This window comes from Limanda limanda, chromosome 19 (assembly GCF_963576545.1).
Source record: "Limanda limanda chromosome 19, fLimLim1.1, whole genome shotgun sequence".
In the NCBI taxonomy this organism is placed as follows: Eukaryota; Metazoa; Chordata; class Actinopteri; order Pleuronectiformes; family Pleuronectidae; genus Limanda; species Limanda limanda.
In genome coordinates this window covers 18310852-18330208 of record NC_083654.1, presented here as the reverse complement: position 1 = coordinate 18330208, position 19357 = coordinate 18310852, and the positions used below count along the sequence as shown (strand labels likewise).

The following is a 19357-nucleotide window of genomic DNA, read 5'->3' as shown; positions in this document are numbered from 1 at the left end:
ATTATTTGCTCAAATGTTATTTTAATGAGATTTCCAACCCTCATTTTAATACAATTTATATCACAAAAAAAAGGGAATAAAAAACAGACAGACGAGTACAAAAAATCTCTTTACTTCAGAGTTCAGTACCTTTCCCTTTCCTCCAAGTTTCACCAGGAGGCGCCAGAACAGAGCAAAAGCACAGCACAAATACCAGTACAAAATTAAAAGGGAAACAGCTGAGAGAGCAAGAAAAAGGCAATCGAAGGAAGTAAATGAAAGGAAACGAAGAATAGTTATAAACACCTTATACTGTGACAGAAGTGGGAAAATGGGTATTTTTCGCTCATTAGTTATTTGGTCTACTTCAAGGCCTCTCGCTGCTCTGAGGCCAGAATATAAACAGGTCGGACACTTACTGCATTGGTTCACATGCACCCCCGCCCCCTTTTTTTCTATATTTTTGTGTTTTGTTAAAAAGGAAATATGAACATTTGATATGACATGTCACTACTTGCTATGCCAACACCATCCAAAAGCACTGATGTCATGATTTCATGTGTACTGCAGAGATAAAAACAAACTGTTGACTCAAATGTACTGTATATAAAAAACCAAAACGCCATATTGTTTACAACCAAGACACATAGGTTCAACTCATTATCTTTGTTCATTGGTCGACTCTGCGGCATGTTCACAACGGATGGGGGGGGGGGGGGGGGTTTCAGACAAATGTTACGTCCTCATATTTACAACTACATGGACTTAACCCTCGATGTGACGTGTGGGTGAGAGCTCGGCCGGGTCTCCTTTGGATTTATCAGCACAAGGTACAAAATGAGTACAGGGTCAAAGTGTGTGTGTGTGTGTGTGTGTGTGTGTAGGAATTATCAAAAGAACTTAGAAATGTACCCCCCCCCCTCACTTGACATTTATGTTTCACAATACACATGAGACTGTTTACACTGAAATATACTGATGTGTTATTCTGTTTCCTTGCCCTTGATTCCAGGAAAAAAAAAGTTGGGATGTCCTAGAATAAAGCTGTGATTGAATCAATGAATAAAACTCCAGTCCCTTTTAGTTTGATGGACTCTTCATTATTAAACTTTTTTCATTTTTAAAGAATATATAAATTATGTACTTTAATTTAAAGCCAAGAATAAGCAATGAATACTGTTCGTACTTTGGGTCACAAACACAGTCTGGCCATTATCCAACATTTCTCTCCCCGTCTAATGTGGGTTTGTTTGTGTGTGTGTTTGTGTGTGTGTGTGTGTGTTTGTTCGTGTTTGTGTGTGTGTTTGAAATAGCATCACACTCTTGTGGTGTGCGAGTGTGCCAAGTCAATCCCAGTCAGTCAGTGCGGGAGCGTCCGTGCCAGTCAGTTACAAAGTGTGTGAGGTAGTGTGTTGGTGTCAGTGCTTTGCTGGTTGGCAGGCGAGATGTCTGGAGGACTGTGTCGTTTTAACATTCATCATGATTTCGCTCCTGTGGGGTGGGGAGAAGAAAAATCGTTTGCCTAGAGTCACTCAAAGTTCTATTTGTGAGCATGAATGTCAATGAGTGGGTTCCTCTGTGTAGTGAACAAGTAAAGGGCTAGTCAGGAGAAAAACTGGGCAAGAAGCTGACATGACCCACGCGTCATTCAGTGAGATCAGAACAAAGATGTCTTTTTGTGTCCTTACGTGTCGCACACCTCCACGCTGCTCGTGTGTCACCCACTCCTCAACTCTCGTTAGCTGCCACCAGCTGGCCTAATCCCTGGCGCACAAACACCGCCTGGATGTCCTTGGTCTTGATGCAGAAGTCACAGGCCCAGACAGCAGAGCTCTCTCGAGTCAGCAGTCCGTACGCCGGCTCCGTCAGGCCTGTGCAGTCCCGGTGGAACCAGCGTTGGCACGAGGCTTCGCACAGGATGGCGTCCTGGTCGTCGTGGACCTCCGCCATGCAGAGGCCGCAAGGGAAGACCATACCGGGGCCGCCGAGCTTCCCGGGGCCAGACCCGGGCCCGGTTGAGGGGGCAGCCGGGCCGGAGGGCAGGGGAGACTGGGTGTTGGGAGTGGAGGTGGAGTTAGAAGGGGGGTTGGGGTTGCTGCCAGGAGTGTTGCCCCCATTGTTATTGGTCATGCTGTTCTGACCGGAATTGGAAGCTGCGTTTGGCATCGGACCACCAGAACCTGGAGTGTTGTTCTGCTGGTTGTACGGTGTGGAGCCGGGGGCGGAGTTCGGTGGAGTCGATTGCTGCTGCTGGGAAGAGTTATTAGAGTTCGGTGTGTTTGAGTTGCTGGGGGGCTGTAGCTGGGAGGGGGGTGGGTGCTGGGGCTGGCCTGATCCATTCAGGGGACCAGTGGGGGAAGAGTTAGGGTTAGACTGGGGCTGTGCCGAGGGAGGCTGACCGGGTGTGTTGGCATTGGGCTGCTGACCGTCAGGGTGGCCAGGGAAGCCGCCCCCCCCGGGCTGGGGTGGGCCAGAGTTAGGAGGAGGGCCGGGGGTGGAGTTATTAGGAGGGGGGCCATTAGGATTCATGTTAAGTTGCTGCTGCTGCTGCTGCTGCTGTTGTTGCTGCTGTTGTTGCTGCTGCTGCTGCTGCTGCTGTTGTTGTTGTTGTTGTTGTTGTTGCTGCTGCTGCTGTTGTTGTTGTTGTTGTTGTTGCTGCTGCTGCTGAGGCCCAGGCGGCGCCCCTCCACCACCAAAGTTCTTCCCATCCTCGTTGCCCGGCCCTGGCGGACTGGGGCCCGGGTAGGGACCGTCCTGTGAGTTAGGAAACTGTCCTTGAGGAGGCATACCCGGTAAGCCTCCTACCATGTTTCCTCCAGGACCACCCCCCATCCCACCCATCATATTCATCCCAGGACCCATGCCTCCTCCCATGGAGGGCAAGGGGCCATGGGGGGGGCCTCTGGGGCCTCCACCGCCAGGTAGTGGTGGACTGTTAAACGGATGTCCACCCTGTCCGTGCTGCTGCTGTGGAGGCATGCCGAACCGAGGGTGGGGCGGCCCCCCTCCACCGGGACCTCCCATACCCCCCGGCGACAACATGGGATTGAATCCTTGCCCGGGGTGCATGGGTGGACTGAAGTTAGGCGGCATGTTGAACTGAGAGGGGCCACCAGGGGGGAATCCTCCACCACCACCTCCTCCTCCTCCTGGACCCCCTCCGCCGCCGCCACCTCCGAAGCCAGGCATTCCTCCAAAACCAAGCTGGTGGTGCGGCCCGGCATTCGGTGAAGGGCCGAACGGTGGCCTCCGCACAGGCTGACCCCCCCCTGGTCCTCCCGGGCCCCCCATGAAGCCCATGCCTCCGCCCATCCGGCCTCCACCACCATACCCACCTCCTCCACTTGCACCTGGGCTTGGAAGAAACGGAGGAGCACCACCGGGTCCACCTGTCCCAGTCGGTCGGGACGGGGGCCCAAAGTCATCGTCGAAGGGGTTGGAGGCGACCAGGTGGTCCACCATGGGGGTAGGAGGAGGCGCAAACTCAGTGAGGTGGGAGAACCCAGCCGCCTGAAACCAAGGAGAAGAAATTTAGCAACTGTTACTTTCTCTCTGTATCGGTCTGAAAAGCCCGTTCTGTGTTTCCTTCACGAAGCAAAGTAATCAGATTTCTAAAATCCAGTTAAATGACTCAGGAAGTCGAGTCCTTTAAAAAATAAAAGCGTTTTGTATAGCCATGATTCTATGAATGTGTGTGGATGGGTGGCCGTGACTTGTTCTGTAAAGTGTCCTCTCAATTTATTACCTGAGCCGTTGATTTCCTCGCCTTCTTCTTCTCCGGGCTCTTCATCTGAGAAGCTGAAAGATTAAAACAAGGAGGAGAGGGGGGAAATATGATATTAGCCGAAGAAAACAAAATTGGGCCTCCGTTTTCTCATGCCATTGGTCCACCACCAATCGAGTGCAGCATCACATTTGGTTCGGCCAATACCCCTGAGTGACCGAGTGGAGCAGCTTTAGACCTAGGGCCTCTCTCTGTTTTGTCTCCAAGTCCAACAGTTGGGATGGGATTCAATGATGGGACATAGACCGGCATGAGGACAAGATGCTCGAACATCCAGGTGTTACCATCACCCCCGAGGTTAACATGAAGCCTTGAATCGCAAAATTCCAGCTTCTCCTTCCTCTTCTCCATCCCTATCCCCCTTCCCCGGAATCCCTTTGCTTTATCGCCCGCAGATCCAGGGCCTCTGTGGCCGTACCATGGATTACGATTTGTGGATCGCGCATCAGAGGTTGCAATGCTGGATCCAGTATGGCGGATCCTTTGTCGCGTTGGCATCGGATGGCGATGGACCAGGACCGAGGCGGCGGCCCATGATGGATCCTAATAAGCGGCAGTGGTCAATGACTGTGGACTAAAGTGGCCTCTGACCGGATGGTGGATCATGATCCTGCTGGTTGCTGACCAGAGACTATGATCGCAGCAGGAATGCTTGACATACCGTATTGAAGTTATCCTTCAAAATGTTTACCCTATCAATGCTGCTAAAAAACTATAATCTTGATGATTGATGATCTCTGTTGCACTTTTGTCCGTCCTGGGAGAGGGATCCTCACATGTATCTCTCTGAGGTTTCTACGTATTTTTACCTGTTAAAAGGGTTTTTAAGTAGTTTTCCCTGACTCTTGTTGAGGGTTTAGGACAGAGGATGTCACACCATGTTAAAGCCCTATGAGACGAATTGTGATTTGTGAATATGGGCTATATAAATAAAATTTGATTGATTGATTGAACATGACCCAGGCGAGGGGGGGGGAGAGAGGTAAGGTCAATGGGGGACACAGGGGAAAGAGAGACGAAGACATGAGGACGAGGAAACGTAGTTGGAGGTACTAGTGGCAGAAACTTGGACTATGGGCAGAAAAGGTCTCTGGTTCGTCTCTGGTTCGACTCCACGGAGAAACAACAAAAAGACGAACCTGGATTGATCTGTCCAAAAATCCAAGAGGATTCTCCCTACCCTGTCTAGTGCCCCTGAGCAAGGCACCTTACTCCCCCAACATCTGCTCCCCGGGCGCCGTACATGGCTGCTCACTGCTCTGTGTGTCCTGCACCAGATGGGTTAAAAGCAGAGGTTAAATTTCCCTCCTTGCATGAGTGTGCCTGTGCATGTCTGTGCATTTGTTTGGGACAAATAAATGTATCTTAATCTGATTGAAAATGACCCAGGCGAGGGGGGGAGAGAGAGGTAAGGTCAATGGGGGACACAGGGGAAAAGAGAGACGAAGACATGAGGACAAGGAAACGTAGTTGGAGTTACTAGTGGCAGAAACTTGGACTATGGGCAGAAAAGGTCTCTGGTTCGTCTCCACGGAGAAACAACAAAAAGACGAACCTGGATTGATCTGTCCAAAAATCCAAGAGGATTCTCCCTACCCTGTCTAGTGCCCCTGAGCAAGGCACCTTACTCCCCCAACATCTGCTCCCCGGGCAGCCGTACATGGCTGCTCACTGCTCTGTGTGTCCTGCACCAGATGGGTTAAAAGCAGAGGTTACATTTCCCTCCTTGCATGAGTGTGCTTGTGCATGTCTGTGCATGTGTTTGGGACAAATAAATGTATCTTAATCTGATTGAAAATGACCCAGGCGAGGGGGGCGAGAGAGATAGGGTCAATGGGGGACACAGGGGAAAAGAGAGACGAAGACATGAGGACGAGGAAACGTGGTTGGAGGAACACTGACAGGATGAGAGACATCAACCCTGTCCACAGGTCCAATCTGAGAGAAACAGCCACCACCAGAGATAGGCGTGAAGTCTACCAGCACCAGTGGAACCCAGTAATGGATGATTCCGATCTGATTGGGGTGGGAGGAGGGAGAAGATGGGTGAAGTAAATTCCTACCTTTGCTTCGTTTTCCTTGTCCCGCCTGTAGTCTCCCCGATTCGGCAGCCATGAGCTAATATGACTGTCGGTGAAGTGGCATGTCACCGTTCATATGCAAGAAAAAATAAAAGTTTAAAAAAAAAAAAAATGACGACGTCTGGAAAAAGGCGTTATGTGCCGAGGAGGTGGAAATGCGGGCGTCAGGTCATGACAATCCCGATCAAATGGTTGTCATCGCAGCAGAAGCTAACACGGGTTGTGTGTTTTTTTGGGTTGGTTGATAGATTTGTGTTTTATCAACGTCGGGCCCCAGGTCTGCAAAACCCCTCTCCAGATGCAGATAGTCCGCCCTGGGGGTCTGTCACGCCGGGGTCTGGTCACCCCACAGGCGTCAGGTAACCCGGAGCTGCTTCTCGCTATTTAGCACAAGTTCGCCCGGTTGCTAGCTTGTGTTGTCCCGGGCTAGCTGGGTGAAGCTGGTCGCTCGCCACCTGGCCAGTGTGCCGGTACAAGCAATGTTACACAGCACCCCCCTCCCCTCCCCTCTCTCTCTCTCTCTAAGAAATGATCACTTACAGATGTGTGGCTAACAAGCAAGCTAGCTAACGCAAAGCTAGTGGCTGCTGCCCCTGGCTAACTAGCTAGCCACGTTACTCAATGTGGCTAGCTAGTAGCAGCGCCGAGTGGAGGCAACAACTGGCACATCGACCGCGAAACTGCGAGTTCATCCCCACAAACCGAACCCCGGGCCCTCGGGTACACTCATCACAGCACGTACGAGGCGAAGCAGGCGACCACGTCTCCCCCGGGAGGCGGTGGTCCACTATGCTAGCATTAGCTTGCTAAGCTAACGTTAGCATGCCACTGGAGATAGCTAGCCATCTTTTGCAAAACTGTACCCGTGTTCCGCTGCGTGCTCCGCGGTCCCCGTTAAACTGAGACTCTCTGCTGCGGCATGGCCGGGGCAAAGCGGTCCTCACGCTGCGGGGGCTTGGTGGTCCACCATTCGGGTTATAATTCATTCAAAAACGCAAATTTTGCCATAATTATCGTGGCCTTCTGTCGCCACCGGACAAAGAGGGACGAGCAGGAGTATCGCGCAGCGCGGAGCGGCTCATTCCGCAGGGAAAGCGGGGGAGTCCAGAGGTGCGATCCAAGAACTGAAAACCATTTGCAGAGCATTTAGAAAACCACCGACACACTGTGTGATTCGTGTAACTTCCAATTTATATATATGATGATCTGATTGACTCTTAGTGGTTCATAGTGTTTGTGTTTTGACTTTTAGAATCGGCGTCATACCTTTCACTGGTGCACATGGAGCAGCTCAGAACGAACCATTTCCTTACTTTACTCTATGAGATGAAATCAGAGGTGGATATTAATCAAACAGTCAATTAAGCACATTATGATTAATGACCAACATCTTTTAGCATAGTTGTCAACTTTGTTTCAAGTGTCTTTATTCAAAAGTAAAATGCCTGAATGTAGGTAGGCTGCTGTGTAATATTAATGCATCAGAGCAGAATCAATACTAACAATAATTTGATTTATATTAGAAGGTGTTTATGCTGTTGTTTTGCTAACACAATCATTTTGGTTGGTATAGGTCGTTATATAATACAGAGGTTTCAATACTTATATTGCACATCATTTATAATTTATATATTATTGGCACTATCACCAATCTCTGCACCTTAGCACCGCACGTGCCCATAACTCTGTTACTGTATATATTTTTATTCTATTTTGTTATATATTGTTGTTTTTATATTGTTGTTTTATGTTCAGTGCACCAATGACACCAAGGCAATTTCCTGTATGTGCAAATATACTTGGCAAATAAAATAATTCTGATTCTGATTCTGAAACAATGAAATAATACAGAATACAACAACTACTACTGCAACTGCTGCTGCTACTATTACTACAACTACTAATAAAATACTTTTTTAAAGACTTTTCAAACCAAAGTTAGTGGTTAGACCAAGATCAAAACATTTAATACAACAACAACCACGACAAAAACAATATTAATAAACTTTATCGACACACAAAGTGCTTTGACACAACACAAACAGCATCAAAACATTTCAGGACAGATCACAAAGATCAGGGAATAAAAGAAACACAGGAATACAACATTTAGATTCAGCATTTAAAAACAACAATAAAATAATAGTAAAACAGACAACACATAGTTAATAATAATTGTGTACTAGAAACAAACAACATAAATTAATAGGGATTTCAAAGATGTTTCTGATTCTGCAAACCTCCATCATGGCATGTAGAATTTAAACATGACCGCCCACCCGGCTCTCAACTCCCCCCCCCCTTACTTCACTCCAGCCTCAGTCACAGGCTCGTTGAGATGGTGGTCGGTTGTCACACATCAGCCTCTCTGGGAATAGGACCACACATCAGAAGTAGGACATAACTTTACCTTCTTTCAGTTCATCCCACCCTGAAGACTCCTCTTCCTCCAAAGGGAATAAACTTCTTCTCTGGAGCAGGTGTTAGAAAACCACAAATGGGATAAAGTTTTGTTTTTCCTCCCTTTGCCAAACAGGTATGCAGGTTGTGGGTGTTTTATCCTATAGTTTGGTATTTGAGCTTTTAGGAGCATTTATGATCTTCTCTAAAGTGAGGAGTGGAGCTCCTGCAGTCTGTCCTAGAATAAAGCAGCGGAAGTCTTTTGTGGGAAAGGGCTGTGATTTGTAAAGGTGCGTCTCTGGGGCCCTGCATGGAGCTGAGAGGTGTCGGAGCAGGCACACTGAGGTTTCACTGCTGGTTTCCATCTGAGCTGCAATGGCCAAGTGGTTCAAGGAGTTTCCCATCAACCTGAAAAATGGTGCGGACAGAATCCGCTCAGCCTCCGAGTCACAACCGAGACCCGGGAAGGGAAGCCTGGTCGCGGGGATAGGAACCAAAACCTCAGGCTCCAAAACGAGCCAGCGCAAGAACTCGTCCTCTGACAGCCCCGGCGGGGGAGTCGGGTCTCTGCTGACCGGGAGGAACCGCAAAAACTCGGCTGTGGAGCTGGGCAGAACCGGTGGGAGCTCCCCGAGTAAAGATGGGAAAGTGTGGGACAACCTGTTGTCCGGGAAGAGCTGGAGAAACTCCAAAGCAGAGCCGGTGTTAGAGGAGCAGCCCCGGGGCCCGAGGAGCTCCCCCCCGGCCAATGCCTCCTACATCAGCCGGCTGATCCGCCTGGACAAACAGGACAAGAGCCCCAACTTCACCAGCGGTCCCATCAGCAACACGGTGGGAAGTGAGGCAGAGAAACCAGCCCAGAGCAAAGCAGAACCAGTGAGTAACCATCTGCCACCAAAACCTGTCAATACACCATTAATATCCTGATGGAAATATGTTTAGAGCCTTATGATATCTGTGCTGTTTGTCATGGTTTTAATAAATAATATCTCAGTTTTGCTGTGATAAATTAGTTAAAATATCAAATTTCAAGATCTTACAGGCCTTTATTTAGCCTATTATGTTTTGTCAAAGTAAAGATACTCTGTTCTTAAACATTTTCAGTCAGTCTAACTTAAATATCCCAGAACTAAAGACTATCTTAATACATTTACTCTAGTATTTTGCACTCCAGTAACTTTCAGGTACTTCTTTTACTTTAGTGTTAATATTTCCAGTTTATGCCCCTTTACATTCCCATTGCACCACATTTCAGAGGAAATGAAACAAGATAAACACACTTATCTGGTTGCTATGGTTACTATTTGCCTCTTAGATTAAGATTTTATGCTATGCCGATGGATTAAAAAACAGTATGATGAATCTACCAAACAGAATAACCTAACGTAGTGGAAACAACTCTCAAACCTATGGTTAAAACAAACAACCGCTTGGCCTATGTGTTACTAAATCAATTCAAATATTGATCAACAATATTCATCAATAATAATATAGAGAGTTTTCTGTATTTTGATGCTTTACAGTTACTTGTCAGTACTTTGCTCAAGTAAAACTACTGTAACTAAGTTTCTCTGCATTGATGGTAGTATTTTTTGTAGCTTTTGTAGAATTTAGTAAGTATAATAAGTAAAAGTGTCTCCAGTGTTGATATTATGATCAGCGTATATTAAAACAGTATCAGTGGCCCCTTCCTCTGATTCTTGCAGCAGTGCAACAAAAATAAAATGTGTTGTCATCAATATTAGTGACAATGAAGTGGCCCGGCTCCAGTCCGAGCTCTGAAAATTGATATTAATGGTTCTGCGTCTTCCTCTCCTTTGTCTCAGCAACACTCCATTGTGTCCACTCCTCCCAGTCGCTCTGTCTATCTCTCTTTCTCTTCCTCCCCACCCCTCGCCCTCACACCCACCTTCCCTCTGCCTCGAATACAAAGCTGCGGTCAGACATGAGGCCTTCACCTCCTCTGGCTCAGTATTCCCCTTCTCTCACCCGGCCCTCCCTCCGCCCCGTCCCTCTCTTTCACTAGGAATCAGGCCCCCTGGTGAAGGCTATCATGTTATAAAAAGCATTGTGTCATTTGACACTCAGGTGCTATCCCAAGTTCCCCTCCAGCTTGGCTTTGAAAAAAAAAGAAGAGAAAGAGAGGAGCTCGGGAGGTGACAGTGGAGAGAAGGTGTGAAAAAAGACAGATAAAAGAGAATGAAATGGGTTTTATGTTGCAGAAAGGGAGTGAATCTCCATTGTCCATCTCAAATTCATGCATCAACCACTTGTTTAATGGCCCTTACAACACTGAGTTATTACCTGTCAAACATCTATTGGTTTATTATAAAGGCAGTGGAATGAGTGAGAGAGACGGCTTCACTTTACGGCCTGGTCTTATCTCTGGTTGGTTTAAATAAACAAGAAATGTTGTGAAGCCGATATGATGCCGCAACAGAGGAGCGTAACTGGAAAAGAGGTTGATAACGTAAATATATGAATGTGAAAAGAATGGGCTTTTAAGCAAAGAGACGCTCAGAAAACAATGTATGTGAGAAGACAAGTAGATATTCTTCTCACTGAAGTCATGTACTTTATTGAAGTCATTTTTCTTGGTCTGAGAAAACCCTTCATCCCTGTCGGATCAACCTCAGTCTTCCACCTCTTCATAAAATCCTCATGTTTCTATTTTCGATACATTTTTCATGTAAAATGTCAAATATTTTCCAGTTCGAGCCTCAAATGTGAAAATTGCTTCCTTATTTTCATACATGGAACTTTATTTAATGCATTTTAGTTTTTCGACTGTTGCACATACTAAAATACTTAATGCCATTTTAAAAAATCATAATCAAATAAATACAAATAATAACCAAATGAATAGATTATTACCTGCCATTGTATTTTTGCTGGAATCATCAATTATTGTGAATCTTTTTAGTGTCTAAACAAGGGGTGGGCAAACTTTTTGACTCGCGGGCCACAATGGGTTCCAAAATTTAACAGATGGGCCGGGCCAGGAACAGATGGATGGAGTGTTTTTGTGAACTAATATAAATGACATGGACAAATCATTACATGAAAGGATTTGGCCTTTACCAAGTAGCGAAGCACTTATTTGCAAGGCCATTTAACAAAAACCCGCCTTTGCTATTTCGAATGCCCCCCAAAAAACATGCCTTGGTAGATGACTCTTTAATCCCAGTTTGTCTGTGAAAAGAAATGTTGCTGAGTCTGTAAATTAGTCGCCAACCTCTGAGCTGCAGCCACCCGTTCTTGCGTTGACTGCTTGCTAGCGTAGTTAGCATGCTTCGTAGCAAAGTGACGGCTGATGTTGTACTCCATGAAAACTGCGACAGTTTCTCGGCATATCAGGCATACAGCCTTCGATTGGACTTCAGCGAAAAAGTATTTTGTTGTCGACTCCGTGTTAAACACTCGGCACTCATTGTCCACTTTTCGTTTCCTTGATCCTCTCATTTTACAGAAGGGCTCACAGGGCAAAGGGAAAAAGTGAAGAGAGATCCTGTGCCCTATACACCACACTCCCGGTCAAATTTAATTTATCTGACGCTTTTATCCAAAGCGACTTGAAATAAGTGCATTCAACCCCTAGGGCTCAAACCCAGAACAACAAGAATCAAGAAAGTACGATTTCTAAAGTATTTTGTCCATGTCTGGTCTAAACTATGCATGGATCATATTGATTTCCCTGTGTGTGTGTGTTTTGTTTCTGCAGGTGATAATTCTGGAGGATTACGCCGATCCATTCGACGCTCAGAAGACCAGAGAGCAACGAGAGGCCGAGCGGGTTGGGGAGAACGATGGATACATGGAGCCTTACGATGCCCAGCAGATGATCACTGGTGAGACTTATACGTTTACACTGATATGATCTCACTGCCTTGTTGTTCCAGTAACACAAGGAAGACAATCTGCGTCCGACCACGTATCCTCAACCACAGGATTCTCCTTCTCAGTCTCTCCGGGCCGAGCAGTGAGAACGTGAACCCGCTCCCCCAGTGCTCTCTGCCCCCCATGGGGTTGCCACAGCAACTCCGCTGCATTCGGACAATGGGTGCAGTTTCCTGCCCCTGCTTCCTTTTTCCTGTCTCTGTTTCCTGGTACCATTCTCTAAAAAGGAAGTTGGCCCTCAGTTCCCCCCCCCCTCTCCCCTCCTCTCGGATGCAGCTCTGTGTAAACCCCTACATGGACCCGTCTGCCCATTTATCAAAACTTCCCAGCATCCAGGATGACTGGTGGTCCGTCGTCCAATCGAGTTTGCTCCCCAGCCCCCGACCTTTCCTTCCATCGCTCCATTGTTTTAACTAAAGAGAGGGTTACACAATAGCCTGCTGTGAATGTGAGAATGTTTTATCGCGGTGCTTTCGAGTAGCTGTCACTTCCATCGGTGCCACTTCCAGGGCTCCTCAAAGAAGTCTGCAGAGGATGTGATGATGTGACTCAGTCAATTTACGAGGTTTAAATCACAGAGAGGAAGTCGGCAAGGGTCTGATGTCGCTGTGATTCAACAAGCAAAACCATGAGAGTAACACAGCATCATTATTAAGACTTTAACATCAGATACCAGAAACTAAACCGATATTTTATCAGGACTAACTATGTGTTTCATTGGGAAATAGATTCATCATGACTGGTAGTTGAAATGGATATTCCCGACCACAGAAAGGACAGAAAATATCAATTTATTTTATTTTAGAAAATCCTTGTTCTCCTTCTGTCAGTTGGCAATTTTCGATAAACTGGATTTGTAAAACATCTATCCAAAAATATACAAAAGTTGATGGCATCAAGGTTGTCCACTTTATTAGGAATATTTTTCTTTTGATCCAAGGTTTATTGTAGAGGTACAGACTTTTTCAAATAATACAAAACATGTAACATGAAGATTTCTGATGTACATGAGTTAGTCGCACATGAAATCCAAAGTTTTCTCTGTGAACTTTGTAATAATAAAAAACTGAAGAATCATACAGAAGAGATTTGAGTGGGGTGCAGACTGGCCCCACTCGTACCATCCATCATTTTACTGTTGGTTATCTGAGGCCTCAATCCTAATCTTTAATCCCATGTGTTCCACCTGCCAGAGATCAGACGTCGGGGCTCCAAGGACCTGCTGAAGGTCTGCGTGCTGAGCGAGGGGATAGTAGAGGAGGGTCCGTCTGCACCCCTTCAGATCTATGACGTCCCGTACGAGGGGGGAGGTGATGGTGACAAGCCGGTGGTCACACGGCCGGAGCTGGACCCTCGTCCCTCCACCGAGTACGAGCTGCCGTGGGAGTGGAAGAAGGATCATATCGTCAGAACGCTGTCCGGTAAATAGATCGCACACAGACTGAAACCTAAGGACAGAGTTTTTTTTAGTTTTTTTTAACAATATATTTATTGAGTTTTACATATAAGAAACATACATTCAAACATTTATAAACATACAAGCATTTATGAACACCCCAACCCACAATCAAACACTCAGGGTAAAGAACAGGAGGCAGAAATTAAATAACTTAAATAAGATTGAATAAAATAATAAAAAAAAATACATATATAAAAATATAAGAATAAATGGAAGTAAATAAGGACATAATTATACAATACAAATAAATAAAATAAAATTCCAATCAATCAAATCAAAAGCCTAGATAAAATAACGTTCTCTTATTCATAATATTAGTTAGTTACAATTAATATTCATCCTATTAGGTGCTGCTATTTTATTCTGTTTCACTCATTAATTTCCACTTGGTTGCTTTCCAAAAATTGCATGAAGGTGTCCCATATTTCAGAGAACAGAGTTAACGCCAATTCTATGAATACTTTTAATTTGAAAGGGAGGGAATTTTCTTCTGAACACACCTGGACTGAACTTCCTGCACCTTTTTAAATAAACAATCCACTTGTGTGCGTAAGTAATTACAAGAAACCTGAAAGAGGGCTTATCTCCAAAAGTCTCCTTAAACTCAATCAAGCTGCACCACATTGCTCACAATCATTAATATCACTTCCTGCCTTTTTTCATCAAGATCTGGGAAATTGGTGAAAATGTCAAAAAGCTCCTGCAAAGTTGAAGAAAGTGATAAATAAATTCCTGGATCCGGCCCTTTGTGCGGATCCACGCCAGACTTCAATGGGTTCTTTGTTGGACCTTGTTCCATCCTTCCACCAAGTTCATGAAAATATTATCTCCTTGGCAGAGGTAATAAAAGTGCATTGCTGATTTCAGGATGTCACTTTTTCAATTGTGATACTGGATCATCCACTGCAGCACCAACCCTGCCTCTTCTCTGCCTTAGATCCATATGAAAAATATTTGGTCCAAAAACAAGTCAGGCCTGCGCTCACATTTATATTTCATATCCTGCACAGACCAACAGCATGCCGAATGATATTTTGCATGATACATCAAAGTGATGTCTTCGTATTCTATATTTACTGGAGGCGCCGGCATCCAGTTCAAACTTGGGCAGCAGAGATTTTGTTATTTCTCTACATGAATTCATATCTTCTCTCCTGACTCTTCTTCCCCCAGCACAGTTTGACAGCCCTGAGCGCCCGGCCAAAGATGAGACGCCTCACCCGACGCTCACCAGGCAGCCGCAGCATCCGCCCGCCCAGCCGCTGTCTCAGCATCAGCATCTGAGGCAGAAGAGCTGGACCCAGAAGATCCTGAGATCGTCGCCGCCCACCCTGACGCCGTCCTCCACGCCGTCCTCCACGCCGGGCAGCGGCTCTGACGCCGAGGTCTGCCGGCTGGACCCCTCACTGCCCCTGGACAAGCAGAGGTATCAGTTCTAGTATGTTGTATATAGAATAATCCAGACTATGGGCAAAAGACAAAAAATAGTATTGATTGTAACTCAATGCGTTTCCATGTATTTGTCCTTTTTGCAATAAACCTCACTCCTGAATATTAATAATCCCGTTATTTGTAACATTAAAGTATCACTATGTAACTTTTGCAGCGCCCCCTGCAGCCACACATGGAGATTAATCCTGTTTGGCTCCATGTCCGAGAAATTAAGTAGTTTTCATGTAGAGAAAATAAAAAGCTGGAGGGTGGATATTACCCATAATCCCCAGTATCCTGGACCACAAGATCTGCCACTGTAACAAATGCCCCAAACTCTGCAGAGAATTCTTCACTTTTCTTCGCTGAATATTGGAAATAAAAACGACTTATAAGTAACAAAGCTGCGACTATCAGGAGATCTGTACCCACTCACCCAAGAGTGGGATGGAAGTAACTCCATTCTCCCTTCACTGAACCATCAAACTCATTCTAAAGCTACTGTTTTAAGTTAAAAAAGTTACACAGTTTTGCTTTGAGTGTTGTTTTCTATATTTGATCCATAACAAATAAAATGTAACTTCATCTCCCCCCTGTCTCAGTTGGTACCACGGCTGCGTGACCCGCCAGGAGGCCGAGTTCCAGCTGCAGTCCTGCAGAGAGGCCAGCTTCCTGGTCAGGAACAGCGAGTCGGACAACAGCAAGTACTCCATCGCCCTCAAGTGAGTGTAAGAGGACAGTGCATGGGTGGTGTCCAAAGGGCGGAGAGAATAACTCTGTGAACTCATATTAGTCTCATCCTGCAGCGTATCAAAGGAATTACATAGGTCCGGGAAAAAAATTTACTTTAACATTTTAGATTCTTCAGTACTTTTATTATTGCAGATGGTGATTGTATGTATAAAGGTGTATCTGATCTTTATAAGTGATTCAGTGCAGTAGGGATTTTGCTGCTGAGATTGTTTTTGTCATGGTCAAAGTGTGTTAGAAGCCCAATGAGGCTGCGCAAAATAAATACACATATAAAAACATATTGAAAAAGAAAAGCAATGGTTAATCTGTACCAGTAAGAAATATTATATTAGTAAAGAAGTTTTTGTTTACTTCCACATTTGCTCTTTTGCTAGTTAGTAGAAATACGTAAAATCAACTGGATGGATAAACACAAAACTTAAAATCTGGTTATTTCTTTTTCACATTCGTTAACTTTGCCAGATAGGACGTTTTTTTCATAAAGAATAGTTCGAGAATCTTTGTGAAAATATCAGAAAATATTAGGGTTCTGATATTTATGACTACAGATCAAAATATAAATTAGAATCTTGTGAATTTAAATGTGGTTTCTTAAGGTTTCCCAAAAGAAGAGTGCCATGTATTCAAAGCCTGATACAGCATATTCTTCAGTTTGATACAACTCCATCATCATTGCAGTAAAATATATATGAATCTGCTGCTAAAAGTATTCCCTGATATATTTTCTACAGAGTCGAGCTGTTTTGGAAATATTTACACTTTAATAAAACATTAATAAAGCATTTCTAAATGTTTACATCCTCAGTTGTCGTGACTGTATTGAGCTGAGTTTCCCAGACATGTCAGAGGGTATCACAAGATGTAACATGAGTAGAAACGCTGCATACTTGTAAGTGAAAGCTTAAAAACATGCACGAATGATGTATGAATCAATAACCTTTACTTTGGGTGAACTCTCCTCAGGACGAGCCAGGGCTGCGTTCACATCATGGTTGCTCAGACCAAAGAGAGCGGCTACACCCTGGACCAGAGCAGCTGTGTGTTCCCCAGCATCCCCGAGGTGGTGCACCATTACTGCACTCAGCGGCTGCCTTTCAACGGCGCCGAGCACATGACCCTGCTGCACCCGGTGCCTCGCATCCACTGAGGACTCCGCCCTAGCGCCACGTCAGGTGTGCAAAACAAACACACCTCTGGGCCTGCTCGGACGCCACGTTTCCTGACATCAGTCACAGTGAAGCTCAACGTGTACTTCTGTTGCCATGTCCCTTTTCTACAAGTCCCACTGTGTGACTCCACTGTATCACCAGACTTTACGTGTGCTTTTTATTTGAATTGTGTGATCGAGAGCCCATTTTTGCAGCTCCGCCTTCGTCTTGAAACTCTGGACGTCTTCACCTTTCTTTGTTTTACTCTGATGCAAAACACACAGGCTGATGTTTTGCATGTGAAGACCAGGAGATACTTTTATTGATTAAATGTGACTTGAAGTTGTTTTTGAAAGTGACTCATACACAGCTGCATTGTTTTAATCCTTATTAAAAGATGCATGTGCTAATTTCTGCAAATTAAAATGTATTGTGACGCAGGAAGTGCTTCAGACTTAGATCATTGTGTTGTGTCTCTCTGCCTCTCTCTGGTGGATGTGCTGGTACACTACACCAGCTTTACCAGCACAATAAGTCTTTTCTTGAACTTCCCAGTTGGTGAAAAAACATGCACACGTATCATGCCTATTCCACTTATCAAGATGTAGACAAACAACAGCTGTTTTATCTTAATACGCGCAGCAGATTCCAAATTCACGCTCCTTATACTTGTTAGTTTTCTGCAACCGCTGCCCCCTGAGGTTTTCCTCCGTCTTACTGTGAATGAGGGAGTTGCTTCTACTCTGAACTGTGAAGAGTGAGTGATTCACCCTGATGTAATGTGCAGGAAGAAAAAATGCACTGCACGATATAGTTGGAGCTTTTCAGGACAAGGACTGTGGCTGTGTTTCATTTTGGATTTCCGGATAAATAACACCGCAAATGCCAGTGGAACAAATGACGAGATACACAGTGTTAAGTGAATGTCAAACTTCTGTAGGATTTATAGACAAGATATTGAAATAATGGAAAAAAATTTGTTTTCTAATTCTGTATCAGGCCCCTGTTGTTTCTCGCCCTAAAAGGGAGATGAAGCCGAACAGCTAAATGAAAATCTGTGAATGTATTATATTCCCTGTCTTCTTTTTCTTTGTGTATTCTAAATATACCGCAGACATCTGACATGGTTTGTCTTTGATTTGGTGATATGCTGTAAATCATTTGGTCTGCAACACAGAGGGATTCAAGCCACAAGTGCCATAAATAAGGTCACAGTTTTGTCTTGTATCCCATCTTTCCTGGCAGCCTGACACCGCTGTGTCTTCTCTATGATTTAAGGAAGTCGGTTTGTGGTTTTTGGCAGCGCGCTCACAAAGAAGTAATCCAAGGAGACACACCTGTTATACATTTTTCACCGTTGTATTTTGATATGTGGAGACCTGATGTTCAGACATTGTAAAGGAAACGATAATAAGAAAAAAAAAGAAGTCCAGAGTCTCGGTGCTGGAGATCTCCTGTGCAGCTTCTCTCTGATCCCAAATAAATCAACAGCGTAAACAACTAAATTTGAGAGTGTTTGTGTGAATGATAAAAGCACCACCTCCCCCCCGAGGAACCGGCCTCCTCACACATCCTGGGATGACTGAATGGGGGCATGTTTTGAACGTGATGAATCTTTTAACCGTGAGAGTTCGATTGTGGTTTCAGCAGTTTGCTCATTTGTCTGGAAGTTTAGATTGACATGCTTCTTAAAGGGTTGGGGGGGTCAATGAATATGTCAGGTCGAGGGGGGAAAGGTCCAGTGGAGATTAGGTTTGAGCCGAGGATCATGTTGAGCACAAACGGATTACCTGCAATGAACACTGCAGTTTGTGCCGTGTATACGTGTAAGGTAAAGGCGGTTCTAAAAATAGGATTAAATAGTAAGAGTAGTATCATTACACCCATGTCAAGGACGCTTAATGTCAAGGAGGAGGAAAAAAGGAGCAATTGACACCATCCCTCTCTCCTTCCCTCCTTTTCTTACATATCATTCGCCCCTCTCCTTTACCTTCCTCACTGTCGGTGTCATCCGAGGCTGATATCTGTCTGTCCACTGTTTGTCCTTGACTCACCGAGACGGGACGCCATCGCCGTTCGGTGCCAAGACTTTGGGCTTTAATTTATGAAGGCGTCTCGTTTCTCTAAAACCAGAGATAACGTTAAGTCGTCCCATCAACGTTGCGTTACCTCATAAATAACTGTTTCCTGTTACCCTCCGAGGTAGACAGAAGTGGAAATAAAGTAAAAGTACCGATGTCACTCTGTGAAAATACAACATTACAAGTAAAAGCTCTACATTTAAAGGTTTCTTTACATAAGTGTAAAAAAAGATTATTGTCCATGTGACTGGTTTATCATTAAAATTACATTATTAAATTCACCTAAAGTAGAATTCAGAAAAGCACATAACTCTGCCAAGGCCCAACTGTTCCTCTATAAAAAC

General features: G+C 45.0%; 2 protein-coding genes across 2 annotated transcripts; one reads left to right on the top strand and one right to left on the bottom strand.

Moving 5' to 3' along the window:
• Positions 1 to 1244: 1244 nt before the first annotated feature.
• On the bottom strand, positions 1245 to 6880 carry pygo2 (pygopus homolog 2 (Drosophila)). The gene is made up of 4 exons (XM_061093024.1): positions 5827 to 6880; positions 3725 to 3777; positions 2648 to 3489; positions 1245 to 2545 (listed from the first exon to the last, which is right to left on the bottom strand). Exons 1-4 carry the CDS (start codon positions 5876 to 5878, stop codon positions 1708 to 1710), a joined length of 1785 nt encoding a protein of 594 aa, XP_060949007.1. The 5' UTR covers positions 5879 to 6880; the 3' UTR covers positions 1245 to 1707.
• Positions 6881 to 8193: 1313 nt separating this feature from the next.
• LOC133026115 (SH2 domain-containing adapter protein E-like) lies at positions 8194 to 18416 on the top strand. The gene is made up of 6 exons (XM_061092974.1): positions 8194 to 9120; positions 11966 to 12092; positions 13335 to 13562; positions 14774 to 15026; positions 15634 to 15753; positions 16748 to 18416. Exons 1-6 carry the CDS (start codon positions 8620 to 8622, stop codon positions 16929 to 16931), a joined length of 1413 nt encoding a protein of 470 aa, XP_060948957.1. The 5' UTR covers positions 8194 to 8619; the 3' UTR covers positions 16932 to 18416.
• The last annotated feature ends 941 nt before the right edge of the window (positions 18417 to 19357 follow it).